This window comes from Carcharodon carcharias, chromosome 21, assembly GCF_017639515.1.
Source record: "Carcharodon carcharias isolate sCarCar2 chromosome 21, sCarCar2.pri, whole genome shotgun sequence".
NCBI classification, from domain to species: domain Eukaryota; kingdom Metazoa; phylum Chordata; class Chondrichthyes; order Lamniformes; family Lamnidae; genus Carcharodon; species Carcharodon carcharias.
In genome coordinates, this window is record NC_054487.1 from 8,986,864 (window position 1) to 9,007,098 (window position 20,235).

General features: G+C 40.1%; 1 protein-coding gene across 4 annotated transcripts in view; it reads left to right on the forward strand.

Annotated features, from left to right (window-relative positions):
- The window catches only part of gxylt1b (glucoside xylosyltransferase 1b), a 114,726-nt gene that overhangs the window by 65,483 nt on the left and 29,008 nt on the right, over window positions 1-20,235 (forward strand). For all 4 annotated transcript variants that reach the window (XM_041216385.1, XM_041216387.1, XM_041216386.1 and 1 more), the window contains 3 exons: window positions 12,182-12,377; window positions 12,834-12,965; window positions 16,008-16,259. In XM_041216385.1, coding sequence (XP_041072319.1) covers window positions 12,182-12,377; window positions 12,834-12,965; window positions 16,008-16,259 — 580 coding nt within the window. The remainder of the gene's footprint in view (window positions 1-12,181; window positions 12,378-12,833; window positions 12,966-16,007; window positions 16,260-20,235) is intronic.

Genomic DNA, 20,235 nt, shown 5'->3' on the forward strand with positions numbered 1-20,235 from the left:
ACAATCTATATCGATGATTTGGATGTGGGGACCAAATGTAATATTTCCAAGTTTGCTGATGACACAAAACTCGGTGGGAATGTAAGTTGTGAGGAGGATGCATGGAGGCTTCTAGGGGACTTGAACCGGATAAGTGAATATGCAAGAACATGGCAGATGGAATATAATATGAATAAGTGTGAAGTTATACACTTTGGCAGAAAAAACAGAAAGGCAGAGTATTTCTTAAATGGTGAGATGTTGGGAAAGTTGATGGCCAAAGTGACTGAGTCACTGAAAGCTAGCATGCAGGTGCAGCAAACGATTAGAAAGGCAAATTGTATGTTGGCCTTCATTGCAGGGGGATTTGAGTGCAGGAGTAAAGATGTCTTGCTGCTGCTGTGTAGAGTCTTGGTGAGACCACAGGCAGGAATTTCTGCACCCCCCCCAGCCGCTGGGATCTTCTGGTCCCGCCGTGGCGGGTCCCGCTCACATCAGGGCCGGTAAATCCGACCCACACCTAGAGTATTGTGTACAGTTTTAGTCTCTTTATCTAAGGAAGGATATACTTGCCATGGAGGGAATGCAACAGAGGTTCACCAGACAATTCGCTGGGGTGGCGGAATTGTCTTATGAGGAGAGATTGGACCTCTATTCTCTAGCATTTCAAAGAATGAGAGGTGATCTCATTGAAATTTACAAAATTCCTACAGGCATGACAGTGTGGATGTAGGTAGGATGTTTCCCTAGCTGGTGAATCTAAAACCCATTGGATACAGTCTCAGAATAAGGGGCAAGCCATTTAAAACTGAGATGCGGAAGAATTTCTTCATTCAGAAGGTGGTGGATCCTTGGAATTCTCTACCCCAGAGAGTTGTGGATGCTCAATCATTGAGCTTGTTCAAGACTGATATTGACAGATTTCTGGATACTAATGACATCAAGGGATGTGGGGATAGTGCGGGAAAAATGGCATAGAGGTAGGTAATCAGCAATGATCTTTCTGAATGGCAGAGCAGGCTCGACAGGCTGATACTCTGATCCTATGAAAGCATTAGAGAGAATGCAGAAAAGATTCACCAGAATGGTTCCATGGTAACAAACTTTAGTTAGATAGATTGCAGAAGTTGGGACTGTTTTCCTGGGAGAAGAAAAGGCTAAGAGGAGATTTGATAGTTATTCAAAATCATGAGAGGTCTATACAGAGTTGATAGGGTGAGTTTGTTCCCGTTGGTGGAAGGATCGAGAACGAGAGGGCACAGATCTAAGATAATTGGCAAAAGAAGCAATTGAGACCTGGTGTCAGTACCTGGTACTTATGTCACTGCTCCACAAATTTATATATTTTAGCTAACTACTTTTGTTCTGCCCTCCCTAGACTTGAGGGTAATCCAAAACTCTTCTACCTATATCGTAATTCACATTTAAGTCCCAATTCAGTCGTCAATTCTGTTCCCGTTGACTTTGCCTCTGAGTTAAGCAACATCCCAGTTTTAAATTTCTCATCCTTATTTCAATTCCCATCATGACCTCACCCTTCCCATCTCTGTAACATCTTTCAGACCCATAACCCTTTGGAAATTTGTGCTCCTTCAATTCTGGCCTCTAGTGTATCCCAATTTTGATCATGCACCATGGGTGGCCGTGCCTTAGCTACCAAGGCCATAAGCTCTAGAATTGGCTGCCTAAACCTGTTCACCTCTCCTTCCTCCTTTAAGTTCCTTAAATCTGCCTCTTTGATCAAGCATTTGTCATCTGACCTAATGTCGTCTTAAGTGGTTCAGTGACAAATTTTGTTTGAATACACTCCTCTGAAGCACAATGGAATGTTTTACTGCATTAAGAAGGTGCTTTATTAATGGGAAGTCTTGTGGTGCAGTGGGTACCATCCCTGCCTCTGAGCCAGAAGCTCCAGGTTTGAGTCCTACTCCAGGACTTGATGGCTACAGAAGGTGAGTTCATAACATAACCAAACAGTTTGATTATCAATCTGCAAATCCTTCAATGGGAGAGTCTCCTGGTCAGCTATGCTTAATGCGGAATGGCACTCCTCAAATGATAGCCTCTGACGACAGGCTAGAGACCAGGAACAACAGACTTAAGCATGTGCTTCATTTCCTCGTGTCTCTAGGTGCAGGAAGAGAATAAAAAAGATTGAAATTAATGCAAATTGTTGGGTGTTGGTTCCTGCTGCTTTCTCTAACTCAGCTGTCCATCCTTAGTTCAGTTTCACCAGCCAATGTAAGCAATTTGCATTAAGCTTCTGAATCCAAGTTGTAGGTTAGAGATAGGTGCCACGGTTCTCCCTGGGCACTCCTTTTATTGATGCTTCTCTCCAACCTCTTGACTTCTATGCCAAGTATCCACTGCCTCCTTGCTTCAGTCAATTTTTTATCCCTTTTTAGATATTTCTTTGAATTCCCCCTGCTTTCAGCTTTTATAGAAGTCTTTTGCAGGGAACTTTATCAGAGTGCTTCTGGAAAGCTTGATGCACCATGTGATTTTCTGGTTGATGTGGGGTGCCAAATTCTCTAAGTGTCTGAACTTGGTTAAGTGACTCTTGAAGTCTTGTTAGCTGTTATTTTACTAATTATTTAGTATTTGTGATTGTGTGTCTTAGGTTACACCCTTTGTCTATGATTACTTGAAGAATAAGGGAAGATCTTCTAAGGATGCAGTGATTCCCTCATGATCATCTGTACCCATGTTTTAAAATAATTTTACTCTAATTTGGCTATACAGAAGCTCTTATTTTGTAAAGTAGTAACCTTTCTAGTTTAGACTTAACAAAAATCTGAGGATGGTGCTTATGTTCTATGAATCAGCTTCTAATGTAGCAATTTAAGCTGTATATGGCTAAACACTTGAAGTGTTGCTTTTTTAATATCGTGAAATGGGCAGCCAGTACAACTTAACCAAGTTACAATTGATAATGGTTTGCTGTGATAAAAAGCTATCATAAAATGGCTCACCCAGCATGAGAACAAAAAAAAATTGGAATGGAGCTATTGGCAGGTTGCCGTAATACAAATCCCAACAACTAGGTAAGAGTGATTAGGGCGTCTTGGGAGCATATAGCCTCCTTGGTCTATTTGAATTCATTCATGGGGTGTGGGTATTGCTGGCAAGAACAGCATTTATTGTGCATCCCTAATTGCCCTTGAGAAGCTAGTGATGAGCTTCAATCACTTGCCTCCACTCACCTCAACTCCGGAATTCAGCTCTTTTGTCTATGTTTGGTCCAAGGGCTGTGATGAGGCATCGGTAGTAGGTTATTGGTGAGTAAGTACTGCTTGATAGCACTGTCAACGATGCTTTCAATCACTTTCTGCTGCTGGTTGGGTGGTAATTGGTTGGATTTGCCCTGCTTCTTTTGTGGACAGAATGTATCTTGGCAATTTTCTATTTTGTCAGATATATGCCAATGTTGTAGCTGTATTGGAACAGCTTGGCTAATGGAGCAGCTAGTTCTGGAGCACAAGTCTTCATTACAACCAGGATGTTGTCAGCTCCCATGGCCTTTGTTGTATTCAGTTATTTCTTCTGTCATGTGGAATTAATCAACTTGACAGAAGACTGGTATCTTTGATTGGTGTGATCTCAGGAGGAGGCCACAATAGATCATCCATTGGCACTTCTGGTTAAAGATGGTTGCAAACACTTCAGCCGTGATTTTTTTGCATTCCACATGCTGGACTCGCCTTCATCCAGGATGGGGATGCTCATGGAGCTGCGTCCTCCTGTTAGGTGTTTAATTGTCTACCACTATTCATAATCGCATGTGGCAGAACTGCAAAGTTTTGATCTGATCCAGTGGTTGTGGGATTGCATAGCTATTGACGTAATATTTATACATAGTTCTTCAACAGCAGAGGGGCAGGAGGCAATTTTAAAAAAAGGAATATACTCTTGCTGCCCATTTCCAGCTCCATGCCTCAAAAATGCAAAGAACTGGAAGGAAAAAGCTTCATGAAAAATCAGTGGAAGAAGAATTGGGAAAATAGAAATTACCAAAGAAGAATAAATGAAATTAAAATGAAAAGGAAATGAAGGGCAAAATTGGATGGTGACTGTTGAGTAAAGGTAAGTAGCCTCCATGTATAGATACTTAATTGAATTGGCCCCGTCCAATGAGAATATTTTAGAAAACTGTCCATCAAAGTCAAAGAAATAGTAACACACCACAATGTATGGTGTAGCTGTATAGTCTAGTATTTACTAGGAAATACAGCTAATATTGACACGGTGGTATGGATATTAACTTAGAGACTAGGCAGCATTGTGGGACTGGCTGCTCTGAAGTCGGAAAACCTAGCATTTCCTTGCGTCCTGCCGATTTTAACAGCAGGACTCAATTAGCATTTTTGTCTCAGTTTCCTGGCCGCAGTTAGTCACTTTGATAAGCTAATTGGTTTCTGGGCAGGTAGGCCATTGGTACCAGGCTGCAGAAAGATGGAAGGGATTGGAGGCTTGCTGGGGGTGGGAGGGAGGGTGATTGGAAGAGTTGTGACAGAATTCAGCAGAGTGAAAGTTGGGGTGGAACATCAGGTAAATGGAAAGGCACTGCCTCTGGGATCCAGCAGTCCTTGCTTCATTTAGCTACTGTTTTTACTAAAGCCGAGAAAAAATAGCTGGCAATGGCTAAATTTGAAATGTTGATTTTAATGTAGTGTACATTGCCTCATTGAAGGTCTTTGTGGCACAGTGGGTAGCATCTCTGCCTCTGAGCTAGAAGCTCTGGGTTTGAGTCTCGTATGAGGACTTGATGGCCAAGGAAGATGCATTCATAATCTGGCCAAACAGGTTGATTATCAACTTGCAAATTCTTCCAACACACATCAATGGCAGCCAGTAACAGTGGGAGCGACTTGTGATCAGCATATGATGGAAAGAAAGTTGGAGCCTCCACCATCACTATCCATAGTTCAACTGCAATATGCATGTAAAAGTGCATGTCATCACAGCATCTGACTGAACACACCACTACTGCATAAACTCATTACAATATTTAAATTGACAATCTGCTGTTTGGAGGAGGTTGCCCTCCCTCGTTAAAACAAGTGGGTGAGTTGGAGGCAGGTTGGGATTCAAATTTTTAAGATCCCACCTTTCTCAAGCCCACCAGTTTTCTTTTGGGGGGTAGGAGGAATTAAAGTTTCTCCAGTGTTTCACACCGTGCAAAAATGATGAAGAATCATTTTGATAGATCAAAACATTTGGTTCGTGTTCTCACATGTAGTGTAACTGTTCTCGCCTAGGTCTTGAGATGATAGCTTTCATTTTAACTTAGTCAGTTTACAATAATCAATTCCCTGTTCCCTACTCATGCAATTAAACAAGAAAGGAAGAAATGTATATCATGAAGCAAATTTGCGAGTTGTTCCCCCAATACCACTTGTAAATCATTAAAAAAAAGAAGTCTTAACACTGATTCCTGCAGGCCACCACTGGTCACTAGTCTCTAACTAGATCCAAATCCTTTGATATCACCTTCTCTCTCCAAGCACGCAGCCGAGTTTCAATCCATCCCAGCAGATTACTACTATTCCTTATGTTTCTATTAAGTAGAGCAATCTCTTATGTGGTTTCTCCAAAGCTTTCTGAAAAGTCCAGGTAGACATTGTCTGCTGGATTACACTCATCTATTAACCTGGTGACTCCTTCAAATATTCTGCTCAAATTGGTAAGGCACAACTTTCTTTTCCAGAAGCCATGTTGGATGTTCCTGAAATGATCTTCTCTGTCTTAGTAGTTATGTAGTGCACTCAAGTAGTGCTCTCAAGCATTTTATCTATTGCTGGCATCAAGTTATCTCTCTTCTAAAAATTGGAACCTATTTCCAGTCTAGGAGAACATCACCTGACTCTGATTAACTATTTATGATAGAGGCAAAAGGGCTTCAAAAATGCCTCTTCAGTCTCTAAGAGCTTTTGGATGGATGTTAGTTCTGAGTTACTGATTAACAAAATCCTTTGGTGCGCTGTATGCTGCAAAGTGTTATCCAAACCAATGTGCCCCAATTGTTTTGCCTTCATGTGTACTTCAACAGGCAGAAATTAGCATTCTGTTAATCAAAATATTTGTCTTTGATATTTGATATTAAGTGCGAAGGCTTTAAATCATAGTTTAATATCGTCCATGTTGGCTAGTTATTTAACGCAATATGATGTTCACCCTTTTCTATTTTAGGTGTGTGGTGCCCTATATCGTAGTATTAACAAATTGCTGTTGATAACATTTTAAAAGGCTGCCATTCTTCACTGTTTTATGTTTAAAACGTTCAATTTAAATAGTCTTGTACTGTTGTAAAATAGGTGAAAGAGTGCTGTTATAAAAAATATTATTACTTCAGTGGTCATATTGCAGTGTGCTGTAGAAATTTCAATTCAAGATATCCTGTCAAAAACAACAACGATTTACATTGAAAAAGGTGCAACAATTGGAGCAGCTAATTCCTTACATTCAGTTTGTGTTTGTAAAGTAGTCATAATTCAATCCTAAATACAATTTATTCATTCCTGTAATTTATTGAAAAAGTCAAAATTGAAACATTATTAACATTGGCTGCTTTGTAATTACCGAGCAGTTGATCATAATCTAATGAAGCCAATAAACTATGTAGTCAGATCTTATACATATTTTCCTGTTTTATACATAGAAACCCCAACACTTAACACAGACATACCTATTTATATGATCGTCGTCAGACCCTCGAAACGAGGGTGATGTCTTTCGACATGAGGACAAGCATGGCTGTTCATCCTCGGGTGACTCTGCAAGCCAGTCCTGGAACCACAGCACTTTGGGCAGAGAGGACGAGTTAGTTGAGGAACGAGGATTCTCAAGCCAGAATCCTGCTTTGTTTCCTTCTGCTTTCGTCGCTTCTCTGCAGTAGAGTTTATGTGGTCAGTTTCCCATTATGCTGTGGCTTGTTGGATGAGGAACTGTCATATGGTACAGTTTGCAACAGGTTCCTCCCATGCATGCTTTGTTATTGCTGGGGTGACTCCAGAAGTTGTTGAACACTTCCCATATCTCGGCAGCTACCTTTCTCAAAAGTTCACCACCGAAGAGGAGATCTAGCGCAGAATTAGCAGTACCAGTGCAGCTTTCCAAAAATTGCACAACCAGGCCTTTGACAATGGGGATCTCCATAATGGGACAAAAGCTTTAATCTACAGCATTGTTGTTGTCACCACCCTCCTATATGGCAATGATAGTTGGGCAATCTACCAAAGGTACATCTGGGTGCTGGAGAATTTCCATCAGAAGTGTCTTCATAGGTTACTCAAGTCTTTGGTAGACAAGCAAACAAATTCTAGCACTTTAACTGAAGCAAATACTCTAGCATTGCAACCAAGATCACGTGAAATCAGCTCTGTTGCCTTAGCACTGTATCTGCATGCCAAATAAATAGTTTCTGAAGCAGATCTTTTCAAAACTCAAGGATGGCACCCAATCTCAAGGAGGACATAGAAAATGTTCGAAAGACATTCTGAAGGCCTCATTGAAAAGGGGGAGAATTGACTTTTTTTTGAAACAGCATCACAGACGTCAGTCTTCAGCCAATTCGATTCACTCCATGTGATATCAAGAAATGGCTGAAGGCACAGGATACTGCAAAGACCATGGGCCCTGACAACATTCTGACAATAGTACTGAAGACTTGTGCTGCAGCTCTTGCTGCGCCGCTTGCCAAGTTGTTCCAGTACAGCTACAACGCTGGCATCTACCCGGCAATGTGGAAAATTTGCCCAGCTATGCTCTGTGCAGACAAAGCAGGACAAATCCAACTTGAGCAATTACCGCCCCATGAGTCTACTCTCCATCATCAATAAAAGTGATGGAAGGGGTCATCAACACTGCTATCAAGCAGCACTTGCTTAGCAATTACCTGCTCACTGACGCTCCGTTTGGATTCCGCCAGGGTCACTCAGCTCCTGACCTCAATGTCCAAACATGGACAAAAGAGCTGAACTCCAGAGCTGAGGTGAGAGTGACTGCCCTTGACATTAAGGCAGCATTTGACCGAGTATGGCATCAAGGAGCCCTAGCAAAAATGGAGTCAATGTGAATTAGGGGGAAAACTCTCTGGTTGAAGTCATACCTAGCAAAAAGGAAGAGGGTTGTGATTGTTGGAGGTCAGTCATTTTAGTTCAGCACCATTTGCAACTCCTCAGATATTGAAGCAGTCCATGTCCAAATGCAGCAAGACCTGGACAAAATCCAGGCTTGGGCTGACAAGTGGCAAGTAATGTTCGCACCACATAAGTGCCAGGCAATGAACATCTCCAACATGAGAGAATCTAACCATCGCCCCTTGACGACCAATGGCATTACCATCACTGAATCCCCCACTATCAACATCCTGGGGGGGGTTACCATTGACCACAAACTGAACTGGGTTAGCCATATAAATATTGTGGCTACAAGAGCAGGTCAGAGGCTAGGAATCATGTGATGAGTAACTCACCTCCTGACTCCCCAAAGCCTGTCCACCATCTACAAGGCACAAGTCAGGAGTGTGATGGAATACTCCCCACTTGTCTGGATGAGTGCAGCTCCCGCAACACTCAAGAATCTTGACACCACCCAGGATAAAGCAGCCCCGCTTGATTGGCTCTTCATCCACAAACATTCGCTCCCTCCACCACAGAAGCACAGTAGCAGCAGTATGTACCATCTACAAGATGCATTGCAGGAATTCACCAAGGCCCTGTCGACAGCACCTTCTAACCTCACGATCACTACCGTCTAGAAGGACAAGGGCAGCAGATAGATGGGACAGGAAGTTCCCCTCCAAGTCACTTACCATCCTTGGAAATATATCGCTGTTCATTCACTGTCGCTGGGTCAAAATCCTGGAACTCCCTCCCTAACAGCACTGTGGCTGTACCTACACCACAGGGACGGCAGCGGTTCAAGCAGGTAACTCACCACCATCACCTTCTCCAGGGCAATTAGGGATGAGCAATAAATGCTGACTGAGTCAGTGACGCCCACATCCCATGAATAGATATTAAAAAAATCCAAGTTACAATTATTTACCATGTTTGTAGGCTTGATACATAACTACAGTTCAAGTAGTTTCAGTGAATATCAATGGACATGGTTTTTCTTGAACCATCTTCAAATCTACACTGGTTGATATTTCTGGTATTGATTAAGTGAGTATCCCATTGTAGAATTTGTCTTCCGAGGGCATAGGGCTTTATCTTTTCAGCCAGCAGACCTGAGTGTGCATGCCATTTTGGTTATATCCAATGAGTGTAATGATTGTAATGGAGTATGAACATAGGGTAAATTATTGTAACAAATTTTATATCTTACATTCAGATGTTTTCTCAAAGTGTCCCCTCTATACAGATGATCAGGATTTACCTTTACTACCCAGTATCTAGTCCTATGATAGCATGACTTTGGGTGGAAACAATGAAGCACTTTGTGTGAACTGGATACTGCAATCTCATGCGTTTCCCAATGTATTCATGACATTGCACTAATGTATGTTCTAGTGAAATGAATCCAGTTGTAAATCAGCAACTAACATGACATCTGCAAACAAATTAAGGTTTAAAGTGAATGTTATTTCATTTCATAGCATTCATTGAGATGAAGAAAATGAAGCATGCCACACTATATCCCTGTTAATAAGCTGAATTCACTGTTTTAACTGGCTATCGTTAGTTCTAATTTTAAGTGTGTTCTTGCCTTCTCTGTTTGGCTTCCACCACAGATTCCTGCAGACAGCTTTTGCGTCCATTCAACAAGAAGCTAATAACTCCTGCTCTCCCCTTTTCTGTGCTGATGCTAGGTAGATGGAAAGATTGAAGACTGAGCTTTGCAGCTCTAGGCAATATTACTGATTTCACCAGCAAGGGAGGGGTCATGTCACATGACTCCCACCTCTCCACTTTGGCTTTGCCAAAGGGTGTGCACCCCTTTATCTGGGTCCTTTATCCTAGCAGGCAAATTGGCAACGGTTGTCCAGGCCTGGCTTGTGAGATGTAGATAGCCTCCATATAGTTCCCTTTGAATTTGGTCACTGCAGCCCTCGGGTCATTAAGGTCTCTTCAGAGATAACTGGATGCAAACTTCTTCAATACTGCCAAATAGCTCTTATTGTTTGAGGGTCACAGACAGACATTGCTTTAGCCATTTTAAAAAAGCCGTGGTTCAGTTTTAAAATTTTAGAAATTAGCCAGGAGGATATAGGCTTGTGTTGTAAGGGTGGCCAAGTTGCTACTATTGATGATAGAGTTGATCTGCAGACACTTCTTAGGTGGAAACATTAAGTTTATTTCCAATATGCTCAGCAGCAACTACCACTGTGCTTTCAACTCCAACTCTTATCGCTGAGGTAGCCCGTGCTACTCTCCTATTGGTTACTGCAGATCATATGATCTTCCTTAACAAGTATTATTCTTAAAGGTACATTACAAACTAAACAAAACCATAATTACCACAGCTTGGTTACAGTATTGACTATATGTAGAGGAAAAAGGTCCTGTAACTGTAATACAAGCACAAGAGAACATTCTTCCCCATAAATGTGAATATTCAGTACTAGCAGCCTTATTACCTGATTAGAGGCAATTAATTTTATATATTTTTTTCCCATTAGGAATTTGTTGAGGCCACCAAAATGCTTCAGAACTCTCAGACAAACAGGACTATGACTTCATAATTGGCAGAGTTGGGGTTTAAAGGATAGCTTTCTGTTCCATTGAGCCATTTAGTTACAACCGGGACTGTCCCGGATTCTCAGTTCAGCTGTGAAAATGGGTATGGGCAAAGAAGGACCCAAACCCTCATTTGAATTTTGTATTGGATCGTTGAACTACTCGGTAGCAGATGAAATAGGTCAAAGGCAGAAAACCAATTTTTACTTATTCTCATGGTGTGAGGGTAAGAGTTGAATTTCCCTGCTCACCTATATGAGGATGTCACTAATAAGGCATGCTACATTTGTTGTATCCCTTCATTGACTCAGACTAGCTAAGCTATACAAAATTCAATCCCTACCCCATCCTGATTTGAGCTGATCTCAATTGAAGTTGCAGTAGGAATACTGCTACTTGCGTCAGTGTTTCAGGGTAAGAGAGACTAATAACCTATCAGGTAGTCTTCCTAATCACTGTCCAACAAATTGTTTTGGAAAGCACATGTGCCTGGACCTCGGGTAGGACAAGATCAGTTTTGGCTGTGCTTCTGTCCACATAATAACAACACTGACGATATGTCTTAGCATGCACATGATGAATGACTACTTGGCTAATGTCTGGAGTGTAGCTATTATCTGTAGAACTATGTCGAAGCATGAAACAATAAATTTGAGAGGATGATCTCATCCTGAACCAGTGAATTATTTTTCATTTCTTGCACTAGTCTTTCTGACTGAGATGGAAATTCAATATTTACCTAAGAATAGACATCTGTGTATTGAGAGTCAGTCCTCACTGGGTTGAGATTATTTAAGCTTCATTTCTTGCAGAATATTTGTTGCCAATAATGCAAGGGTTACGTTTGACCCAAGAGAGAGAGAGTGTATGTGTGTGTGTGTGTGTGTGTGTGTGTGTGTGTGTGTGTGTGTGTGGTGATAATGTTGCAGTGACCGATTAAATGTTGACCATTAATTTTAACAGTACTAGAAATATTGGCTGTGCTCTTAGCATCTAATTTGGAGAAGGGATTATATAGACATTGGGACATACTGAAGAATAGTTGATCATTCAGGCTTTAGATGTGAAGTGTAAAGAAAAGCGAAATGTGTGAACTACTGATTCATGTAGGCTACATGTGTTCAGATTCCAAAGAACGCTGTAGATTGAAGCTTCCTTTTGTAAAAAGGTAAAATTGTCTGAGAGTATAAAGGGGTAATTTTCACCCTCACCACCTGAGCAGTAATCTCTTGCCCATTGAAAAATCTACATGAATTTCATCCCATGAGAATCCATCAAAGTAAAATCTGACATGTTCTATAATGGGTGGGAGATCTGCTACACCAGATCACCGTGCAGCAGTGAGGGTGAATGTACCCACTTTGTTTTCTCTTGGGAAATGGATTTCTGAGTCACGTCAATTCACTGAAGAAAAACTCATTTTTGATGAGAAGATACATGTGTTTTTACAGTAGGGAGCAAATTGGATCTAAACTTGCCGCATTCCAATATATATTTTTATCAAAATCTTAATTCCGCAGGCATGAAGTAAGAACTTGGAGTCCTGCAGGCTCATCAAAAAACTCTTCTTGGAGGATGCATCTGGCCGTGGTAGCTTGTGGACAGAGACTGGAAGAAACTTTAACAATGCTGAAGTCTGCAGTTTTATTTAGTCAGAAACCACTTCATTTCCACATATTTGCAGAGGATGAACTCCACGAGAAGTTCAGTAGCTCGGTATGTACCTGCATTGATACTTAACACATTTTCTTGTTTAAACAGATTTATGAAGAAATTTAATAAGTGTCCCGTGGGTATATTGAATTTGATTAATTCAGAAGTTTTTAAAATATTTCTATTTAATGTAGTTACTGCACTATTTTTCCATTTTGTCATCTTGCAGGGTTAAATATCTCATATACTCAGGATGATCTCCTCTTTGGCATCTGCCAGTGCCACTCTTTAGACAGCTGGGAGGTGACAGTATACCTGTAATAACTGTCATTTTCCTACCCACCCCAGAATGAAAAGATACTTGAATGCCACTTAGTACTTTCCCATTGGGAAAACAGATCGTTGGATTGGCAGTAGCAATTGTCTCAATGTGTATTTATCTTATTTCAAGGTAGCACGTTTCTGGCAATGAATTTTGATGGCCGTCCTGTTTGTAATGTATCTCTATTTTGCACACAGCTGGAAACCTGGAAAAAAGCATTTCATCAGAAGTTTAGTCACACCATCTACCCAATAACATTTCCAGCTGAGACTGCAGTGGCATGGAAGAAACTGTTCAAGCCCTGTGCTTCACAGAGACTCTTTCTACCTGTAAGATTCATTTTGCATTATAGTTGCTTAATATGATCTCTCTATAAATAAAATGATGAGAAGAAATTGCTTAATTAAGAATGCTATTATGCTTCTTTGTTCAGATACTACTGTTTCAATGTGGGACTTCGTCTGAAATTGTAGAGCCAAAAATAATTATGGAATATCCTAAAGATATAATTTTTCAAGGAAATATGTGGAAATCTCTCTTTCCTGTTGACTTCTTGCAGTTAGGCATATTCTGTTAGGCTTGGCATTCAATTCGGCTTCCCACTCAAATAACCATAACATCAGAAATCTATATTTAGGTATAGATTATATGTAAAAATTATCTTCAGCTCACTTCGGTTTCTGAACTGAAAGACAATTGTAGCGTTAAAGGTAGGGAAACTGTGTCATGGTCAGCAATTTAATGAGGTACTTTGTGAGATACTCTATCATAAAATGGGCTTATGGCTGGATACAGGGGAGTAGTAATTATCTGTTCATACTCCTAGGCAAAATATTTAGTTGAGGAAAATCAGCTGAAGTTATTTTGGTATTATACTAGTAAACATTACTCACCATCTTCCATTCAGTATCTTGCACACAGTGCTGGAACTGAAATGGCAGATTAACTGAAAATTACATAGCAGAGAGTATCTCTTGTGTTGTTCTTGCTATTGGAGTACATCATTTTTGGGTTGTATGAATATCTTTGGTATCTCTCTGCTCCCACGCTGAGAAAGAAGATGCCTGTATGAAATGAAGCAGAAGTTCTATTTTCCTTGAGCTGAACAATGTTTTTCTATGTCCAAACCTTTAGTCTTAATTCTTGAACCAGTCAGAAAATGTTTTCTGTGATTTAATTATTAGTGTACTATAATTTCTGTTTTGTTATTATTAAAGAACTGTTTATAGTCCAATATTGTAATAAATATGGTAATTGACATTAACAGTTTAAAAACAAATATATATATATATATATATACCAGATTCAAATTCTTCATCTTCATTACTAAGGCTGCTCACAGCCTCAAACCACTCTATCTCTTGAATCATATTCAGAATCTTGTCTGTGCAATCTTCTTCCTCCATTCCATCATCTGAGGTTAAATCTTCTGTTGTCTTGGTCCAACTCTCTTGAACTCCTTCTCTAAACACCACAACCTTGCTACTACTTTACTACTTTGTTGTAAAAGCTATCTTTATTCTAACCTATAGTTATAGTGGTCCATCTTTTCTCTTCCATTATTGCAAAGCATTTCTCCTTTGAAGTACTGTGGCACATTTTCCACATCAAAGGCTCTAGATAAATACAAGTTGTTTTTTTATTTCCCTCAGCACTAATGGATACCTATGCTGGCTTGTGTTTGATGCATAAGTTTCTGGTAAAACAAATCTAGCAGCATATCTTCCTTGACTTCAAGGACAGGACAACTTTCACTGCTGCTAATGGCCAGGCTCGTTGCCTGTCTTCCAAAGATAATGACCAGAGTCTTGCTGAGGTTTTCCATTTGTGTCTGCCTCCATGTTATTTCACTCCCCCACCACTTCCCCCCCTAGCCACCACGGGCAATTGTCTTAATGGCCAGAAAAATCTCAGAATGGTGAGTGCACAATGGGAAACCCCAGCATTATTTGTTTGCCATATTTATCTTGCACTCTCTACCCACTTGACTGGAACTGATTCATGTGAAGTTCTGTATTCTACAAGCGATATTGAAATGAAGTGAAACCACATGGAGAAATTGACTGACCATGTTGTAATAAGTAGAAATTTCTTTGGCACTTCTGCATCAGCTAATGCTGAGCATTGTTTGAGCAAAACCCTGATTAAGAGCCTGTCCTGTCAGGCCCATGGAACCAGTACAGCATTAATCAAAATCTAGTAGAAGTGAGCATAAAATCCTCCCAAACCAATGACTTTTACTTCTCCGACATGTTGCAGTTAATTTTTCATTTTTATGGGTTGAGTCAAGTTGGTTGATGCCCTGTCATTGTCCAGTGTCAGGCAGTTGGATAAGAGGGTTCCCTAACAGTGCTGTTAAATGCTGAGTTGCCTGTCCTAACTGCTGACAGCAGAGGCAGTCCCTGCAAGACAGACCAGCCCAATCAAACATTTAATCACCACCTCCTTTGCATTGAGTAGCATAATTTATATGTGGAACATTGGTTCACTTCCGCATCTTTTATCATGAGGGAACTTCCCCTGTTTCAGCCAAAGCTTATAGCAACTGTATTTGAAAATCTTGCCAAGTATTTATCAATTCATTAAAGCAATAAAAAGTGTTGCATTTGTAATCCAGATGGGTCTGCCCAACCATCTATTAGAGTAATTGTAGCCCTTTAATATGCCATTCATATTTTTAGTCAGCATTGAAATTGTGGGCACTGGCCTTGATGCACAGATTCCCAAATCATTGTGAATCAAAAAGAAAGTAACATCAAAATATCACCAGAAGAGGTTATCTACATAAAATGTGTCTTTGTAGGCTGTCTCAGACCACTAATTTAAAACATGGTACAAAGGAATAAGGGAGGACTGAGGGACACCAGAAAATATATTTGGATTATGCTAATCTGGAAGCTTCAGTGATTTTAGTAACATCCAATTAATTGAAATTCTGTTTGAAGGGGTTGGTGTTGGCTCTAGAGCTAAATCTTGATTGGTCTCGTAGCAAGTCTAATAAACAGAGATCCCCATGCTGTGGACGTACTGAAGAACATTTCTTTTTGAATGCCAGTGAATGAAAATCTTCTATAAATTAAGATAATTCCAAAATAAAATGCTTGCCAAGGATACTTCCAAGAAATTTCTGTTAGAACAATTGCTCATCCATTAAGGGACTGCTATTGTTGCAAAGTATTTTAATTTTTTGCCTTCATATGAAAGCATTTGGAGCTGAAAACCCTGACTGCACAGATTGTGATCTGTGCTGAATGAAACTGTTAGCAAATAGTTATCTTGAGCAGTCTCAGTATTCAGCATGTATCTGCACTAAGCTGATTCAACGGTACCTACTTTTTGTTCTTCCTGACGCGTTTCTCTGTCTTTTTCAGTTGATCTTGAAGGACGTGGATTCTTTGCTCTATGTGGACACAGATATTCTTTTTTTACGTCCTATGGATGATATATGGGCATTTCTTGAAGATTTCAATCATACTCAGATTGCTGGAATGGCACCAGAACATGAGGAGCCACGAATTGGCTGGTATAATCGTTTTGCCAGACATCCATATTATGGGAAGACTGGAATCAACTCTGGAGTTATGTTGATGAACATGACCCGTATTCGAAAAAAATATTTTAAGGTAAGTGACCTGGATTTTTTTTTTTTTTTGCTCATATATTTAACTGTGGCAATATTTTGTGTACATTATGGTTTGTTTGATCTGTTATAGTGTGCTCTGAAGAGGCAGGAAGCAAATTAACATACTGAGATCCTTCTGAGTTGATTTATAACACAGTCGCAATCTTTGTGCAGCCCCTTTTACTGTGAAATTTATTCCACTATTGTTATTTGCTTTTGATTATTTAGTTGATTATAAATGTTTAACTGTATAATATATGGTATATGGTAAAATTGTATTTAATTGATAGAATAATAGGCAAGTACAAAATCTAATTGCCATATCAATTGTAGCTGAAAATATATTTTTTCCAGGCTCCAATCTACTATTTTAGTGTTTAGCTTGAAATTTTTTTAATCCCTCTTTTTTTTTTCCTGAAGACTTTCCAGCAGCAGTCACAGGATAGTGATCAAGATGGGAAATCCTGATGATATATTCTCCCTGCCCTTTCTCACCTTATTCTAGAGTGTTGAAAGCAACTGTAGTGTCTTCAATCATTAGCTAGTAACCTTTTAACAAGTACCAGCTAAGACCATTAGTTTGCAGCTGAATAATCGGAGATCTAGTGACCAAATTAGAGAACCCTGTTATAGCAGACATATTTTTAATTAGCGACTGCAGTCTCTAGTTACAGTCTCTAGAAAGGTCTCCAAGTCTGTTCTGGAGGGTAAAATATTAGCAACGTTGACCAGCTGATGGCGCTATTAGACTGTCCTTTGGCGGCACTGAAATATTGGAGGTGGGAAGAGAGTCTGATTTCAATTAAAACATGGAGCAAAACTAATCTACGGAATGGTGTTTGAACTGCCACATGCTTGCATAGTTTCAAATTGCTTTGTTTTTCAACTGAAACACACTTAAAGGAGATAAATTGGTTGCTTGTTCAGAGGGAGAAGTGAACCATAATACTATAATAGTTATTTTCTGTTGAGCTATTATTTTTGTGCAGCTGTGTTCAGGTCATCTTTTCTGTGGTGGAATCTGTTAAGAGTATTACAGGAGAATATTTCATATCCATACAAGCACTTTTACAAATTCATCACAATAATATGTGCTTCAACTAATTAGCAATCTTATATAGGAAAAAAAATGAATATCTTGTGGAAAATATCAGGTGTTTTTCTAAACCTGGGGCAAAGAAATGAGGAAAATGGAGCTTTGCTGTACATTAAACTGTGTTATGTTTGATATGAATTATATTTGATATGAAGGTGCCTAAAAATGAATAGTACTCTATACCCAACATCCTCATTTTTATTCCATCACAAATGTTGCTCATATGTGCTCACACTCTTCACATATTAACTCCAATAGAATAAAATATTTATTAGCGTGAATAGATTTTTATCCCTTCTTAGTTTTTTAAACCTTTGTGTTATTTTTCTTTCTTGCTTTAACATTTTCTCAACATATGTGTCCCCTGAGTCACTTAAAATAACACTTTCAAGCTGCCACCTGCTTAGCCTTTGCAGATGTTGATCTGCTGAAGAGCTCCATTCCCTTCCCTGGCTACTTTTTCAAGGCTGTTCGCAGCCTCTGCATTGCATTCACCCATGAGCTGATTTTCTCAAATTCTGCATGGTTCTTCCAATGCTTGCCTCTCATACTCCATTCTCTGTAAACTTCTTCAGCTCATCAGACTCCTGCTCTATCCTAAACTTCACAAAGTCCTACTCACCTATCATCTCTGTGCTCATCTGACCTACATTTGCTTCCATTTTATTCCAGAAAAGCAAGCGGCGAAGAATTGAGTTAGAGCTAATCCTTAACACACTTTATAGGCTTTTATTTACACACATATCAAGTCAACTCTCAGTTATGGCCACCACCTGAATATAATGAAACATTCAGACCATAATAATATGCCTTTTTTTTGTCTGTCCAGACTGTTTTGGTCATGTGCAAAATTTCACTAGATTAACACCTGTGTCATGACATGTGATTAAATAGACATTAGTACCTTAATATCGTAGTAAAATGTTGGGCTGCGTTTACTGACACAGCAACTGCAGAGGGCACACTCACTGCACATGCAGTCAGCAGTGCCTGTGACATCACTGCTAGCAATGCTGCAGGTAGCTGCCTGGATCAAAGAATAAGATCATCTCCAATATTGAGCAGTGTTAAGCTATTTTAACAAGTAAAGCACCAATAAAATGTGTTTCTTTTTTGGAATGTTTCTCTAACGTGCAAATGTGCGATCTCACTGTGACAGCTTAAGGATTGTAGTTTTCACAGAATATAGATCCCAAACACCAGGTAAAGAACCTGAGATTGCACATAATAAAATTGAGATCTGACCTAGCCGCCCTGCTCCCAACCCCTCACTGTCTCCACTTGCCATGGGTGAGGCAGCGAGGGCTCAGGAGAGGAGCGGCAAGAGAAACCATGAGTGAAGTAGTGAGAGGTCGGGAGTGAGGCGGCAAATGGGAGGTAGCGAGGGGTTGGGAGCATTCAGTGGGCGCACAACAATGACATCAACGGTGGGGGAACTGCGCACATGCAGCAGACAGAATGAGTGCTGACAGCCTGGTGCTGTTAAGATAGTGAAGATAGTGAAAATGTTGCAACATTTACAGCTGCCTCACCCCCTGGCAGATGGAAGAGATATCAACTTCTAAGAGTTCAGAAAGTGTGAGGGGCAGGGCTCAAAAGCTGTCTGTCCAGATGTTTCTTTGACAACCCTACCCCCAATCAAAGAGCCCTACGTTTATGTGAGCTTTAGTTAGTGATTGCTGTTTTGAGGTGCAGCTGCTCTAATGTCATGGTGACTGGAGTGCATGAGGCCCATACACTGCCAGCGGTTTGTTGTGGGGGGTGAATTTGGGGAGAAGAAGAACAGTGGAAGTTAAGGGGAGCCCAACAAAGTTACCCTGGCTGGAAGGATTATTGGGGGGATGGGATGGGGATGGCAAATGTGGGATGGTGATAGGGATGGGATAGATTACGTAGGATATACGGCACAGAAACAGGCCATTTGGCACAACCAATCTATGCCAGTGTTTATGCTGCACTGGAGCCTCTTCTCATCTTTCCTCATCTAAATCCATTGTTGTAACCATCTATTCCCATCAATCTCCTATGTGATTGGATTATCCAACAGAAAGCTGGCATTGACTTGATGAGCTGAATGGCATCCTTCTTTGCCATGGTATCACTAAGGTGCTTGTCTAGCTTCCTCTTAAATACATATAGACTGTTTGCTTCAACCACTCCCTGTTGTAGTATGTTCCACATTCTTATCTCTCTTTAGATAAAGAATTCTAAATTCTTTGAGTTTCCTATTGGATTTCTCGATTACTATCTTATAATGATGGCCTCAAGTTATGTTCTTCCCCATAAAGGAAACATTCTCTCTGTATCCACTCTATCAAAACCTTTCATAAATTTAAATAATTCTTTTGGATTACATCTCAAGCCTTCTCTTTATAAGAGAAAAGTGACCCAGCCTTTCATTTCTTTCCTGATCTATATCCATACATTTCTATTATCATCCTTGTAAATCTTTGCACACTCTGCAGTGCCTCTATATTCTTCTTATATTATGGCGACCAGAACTGCATGCATTAAGTGGCCTAACTAAGGTTCTATAACACAACTTTGCTAACCTGTTGCACAACTTTCAGTAACTGGCATATTTATACTCTGAGGAACCTTTGTCCCTCTACTCCACTAGCCTTGCAATTTACAAGTAATGTGACCTCCTACTAAATTTATCACCTCATATTTAACTGTGTTGACTTCATTTGTCAATTATTTGCCCAATTATTTGTCAATTTATCTGCCCTCTTGTAATTTGTGGTAGTCCTCCTTGGTATTGGCTATTGTCTTCCTTCACAATTTGGTGTCATCTGTAAATCTGCTTTTTGCAGCCCTAGACTTTTATGGCTTGACTGTATAGTTGATTCAAACTGAATCCTCAGCCACAGCTCCGGCT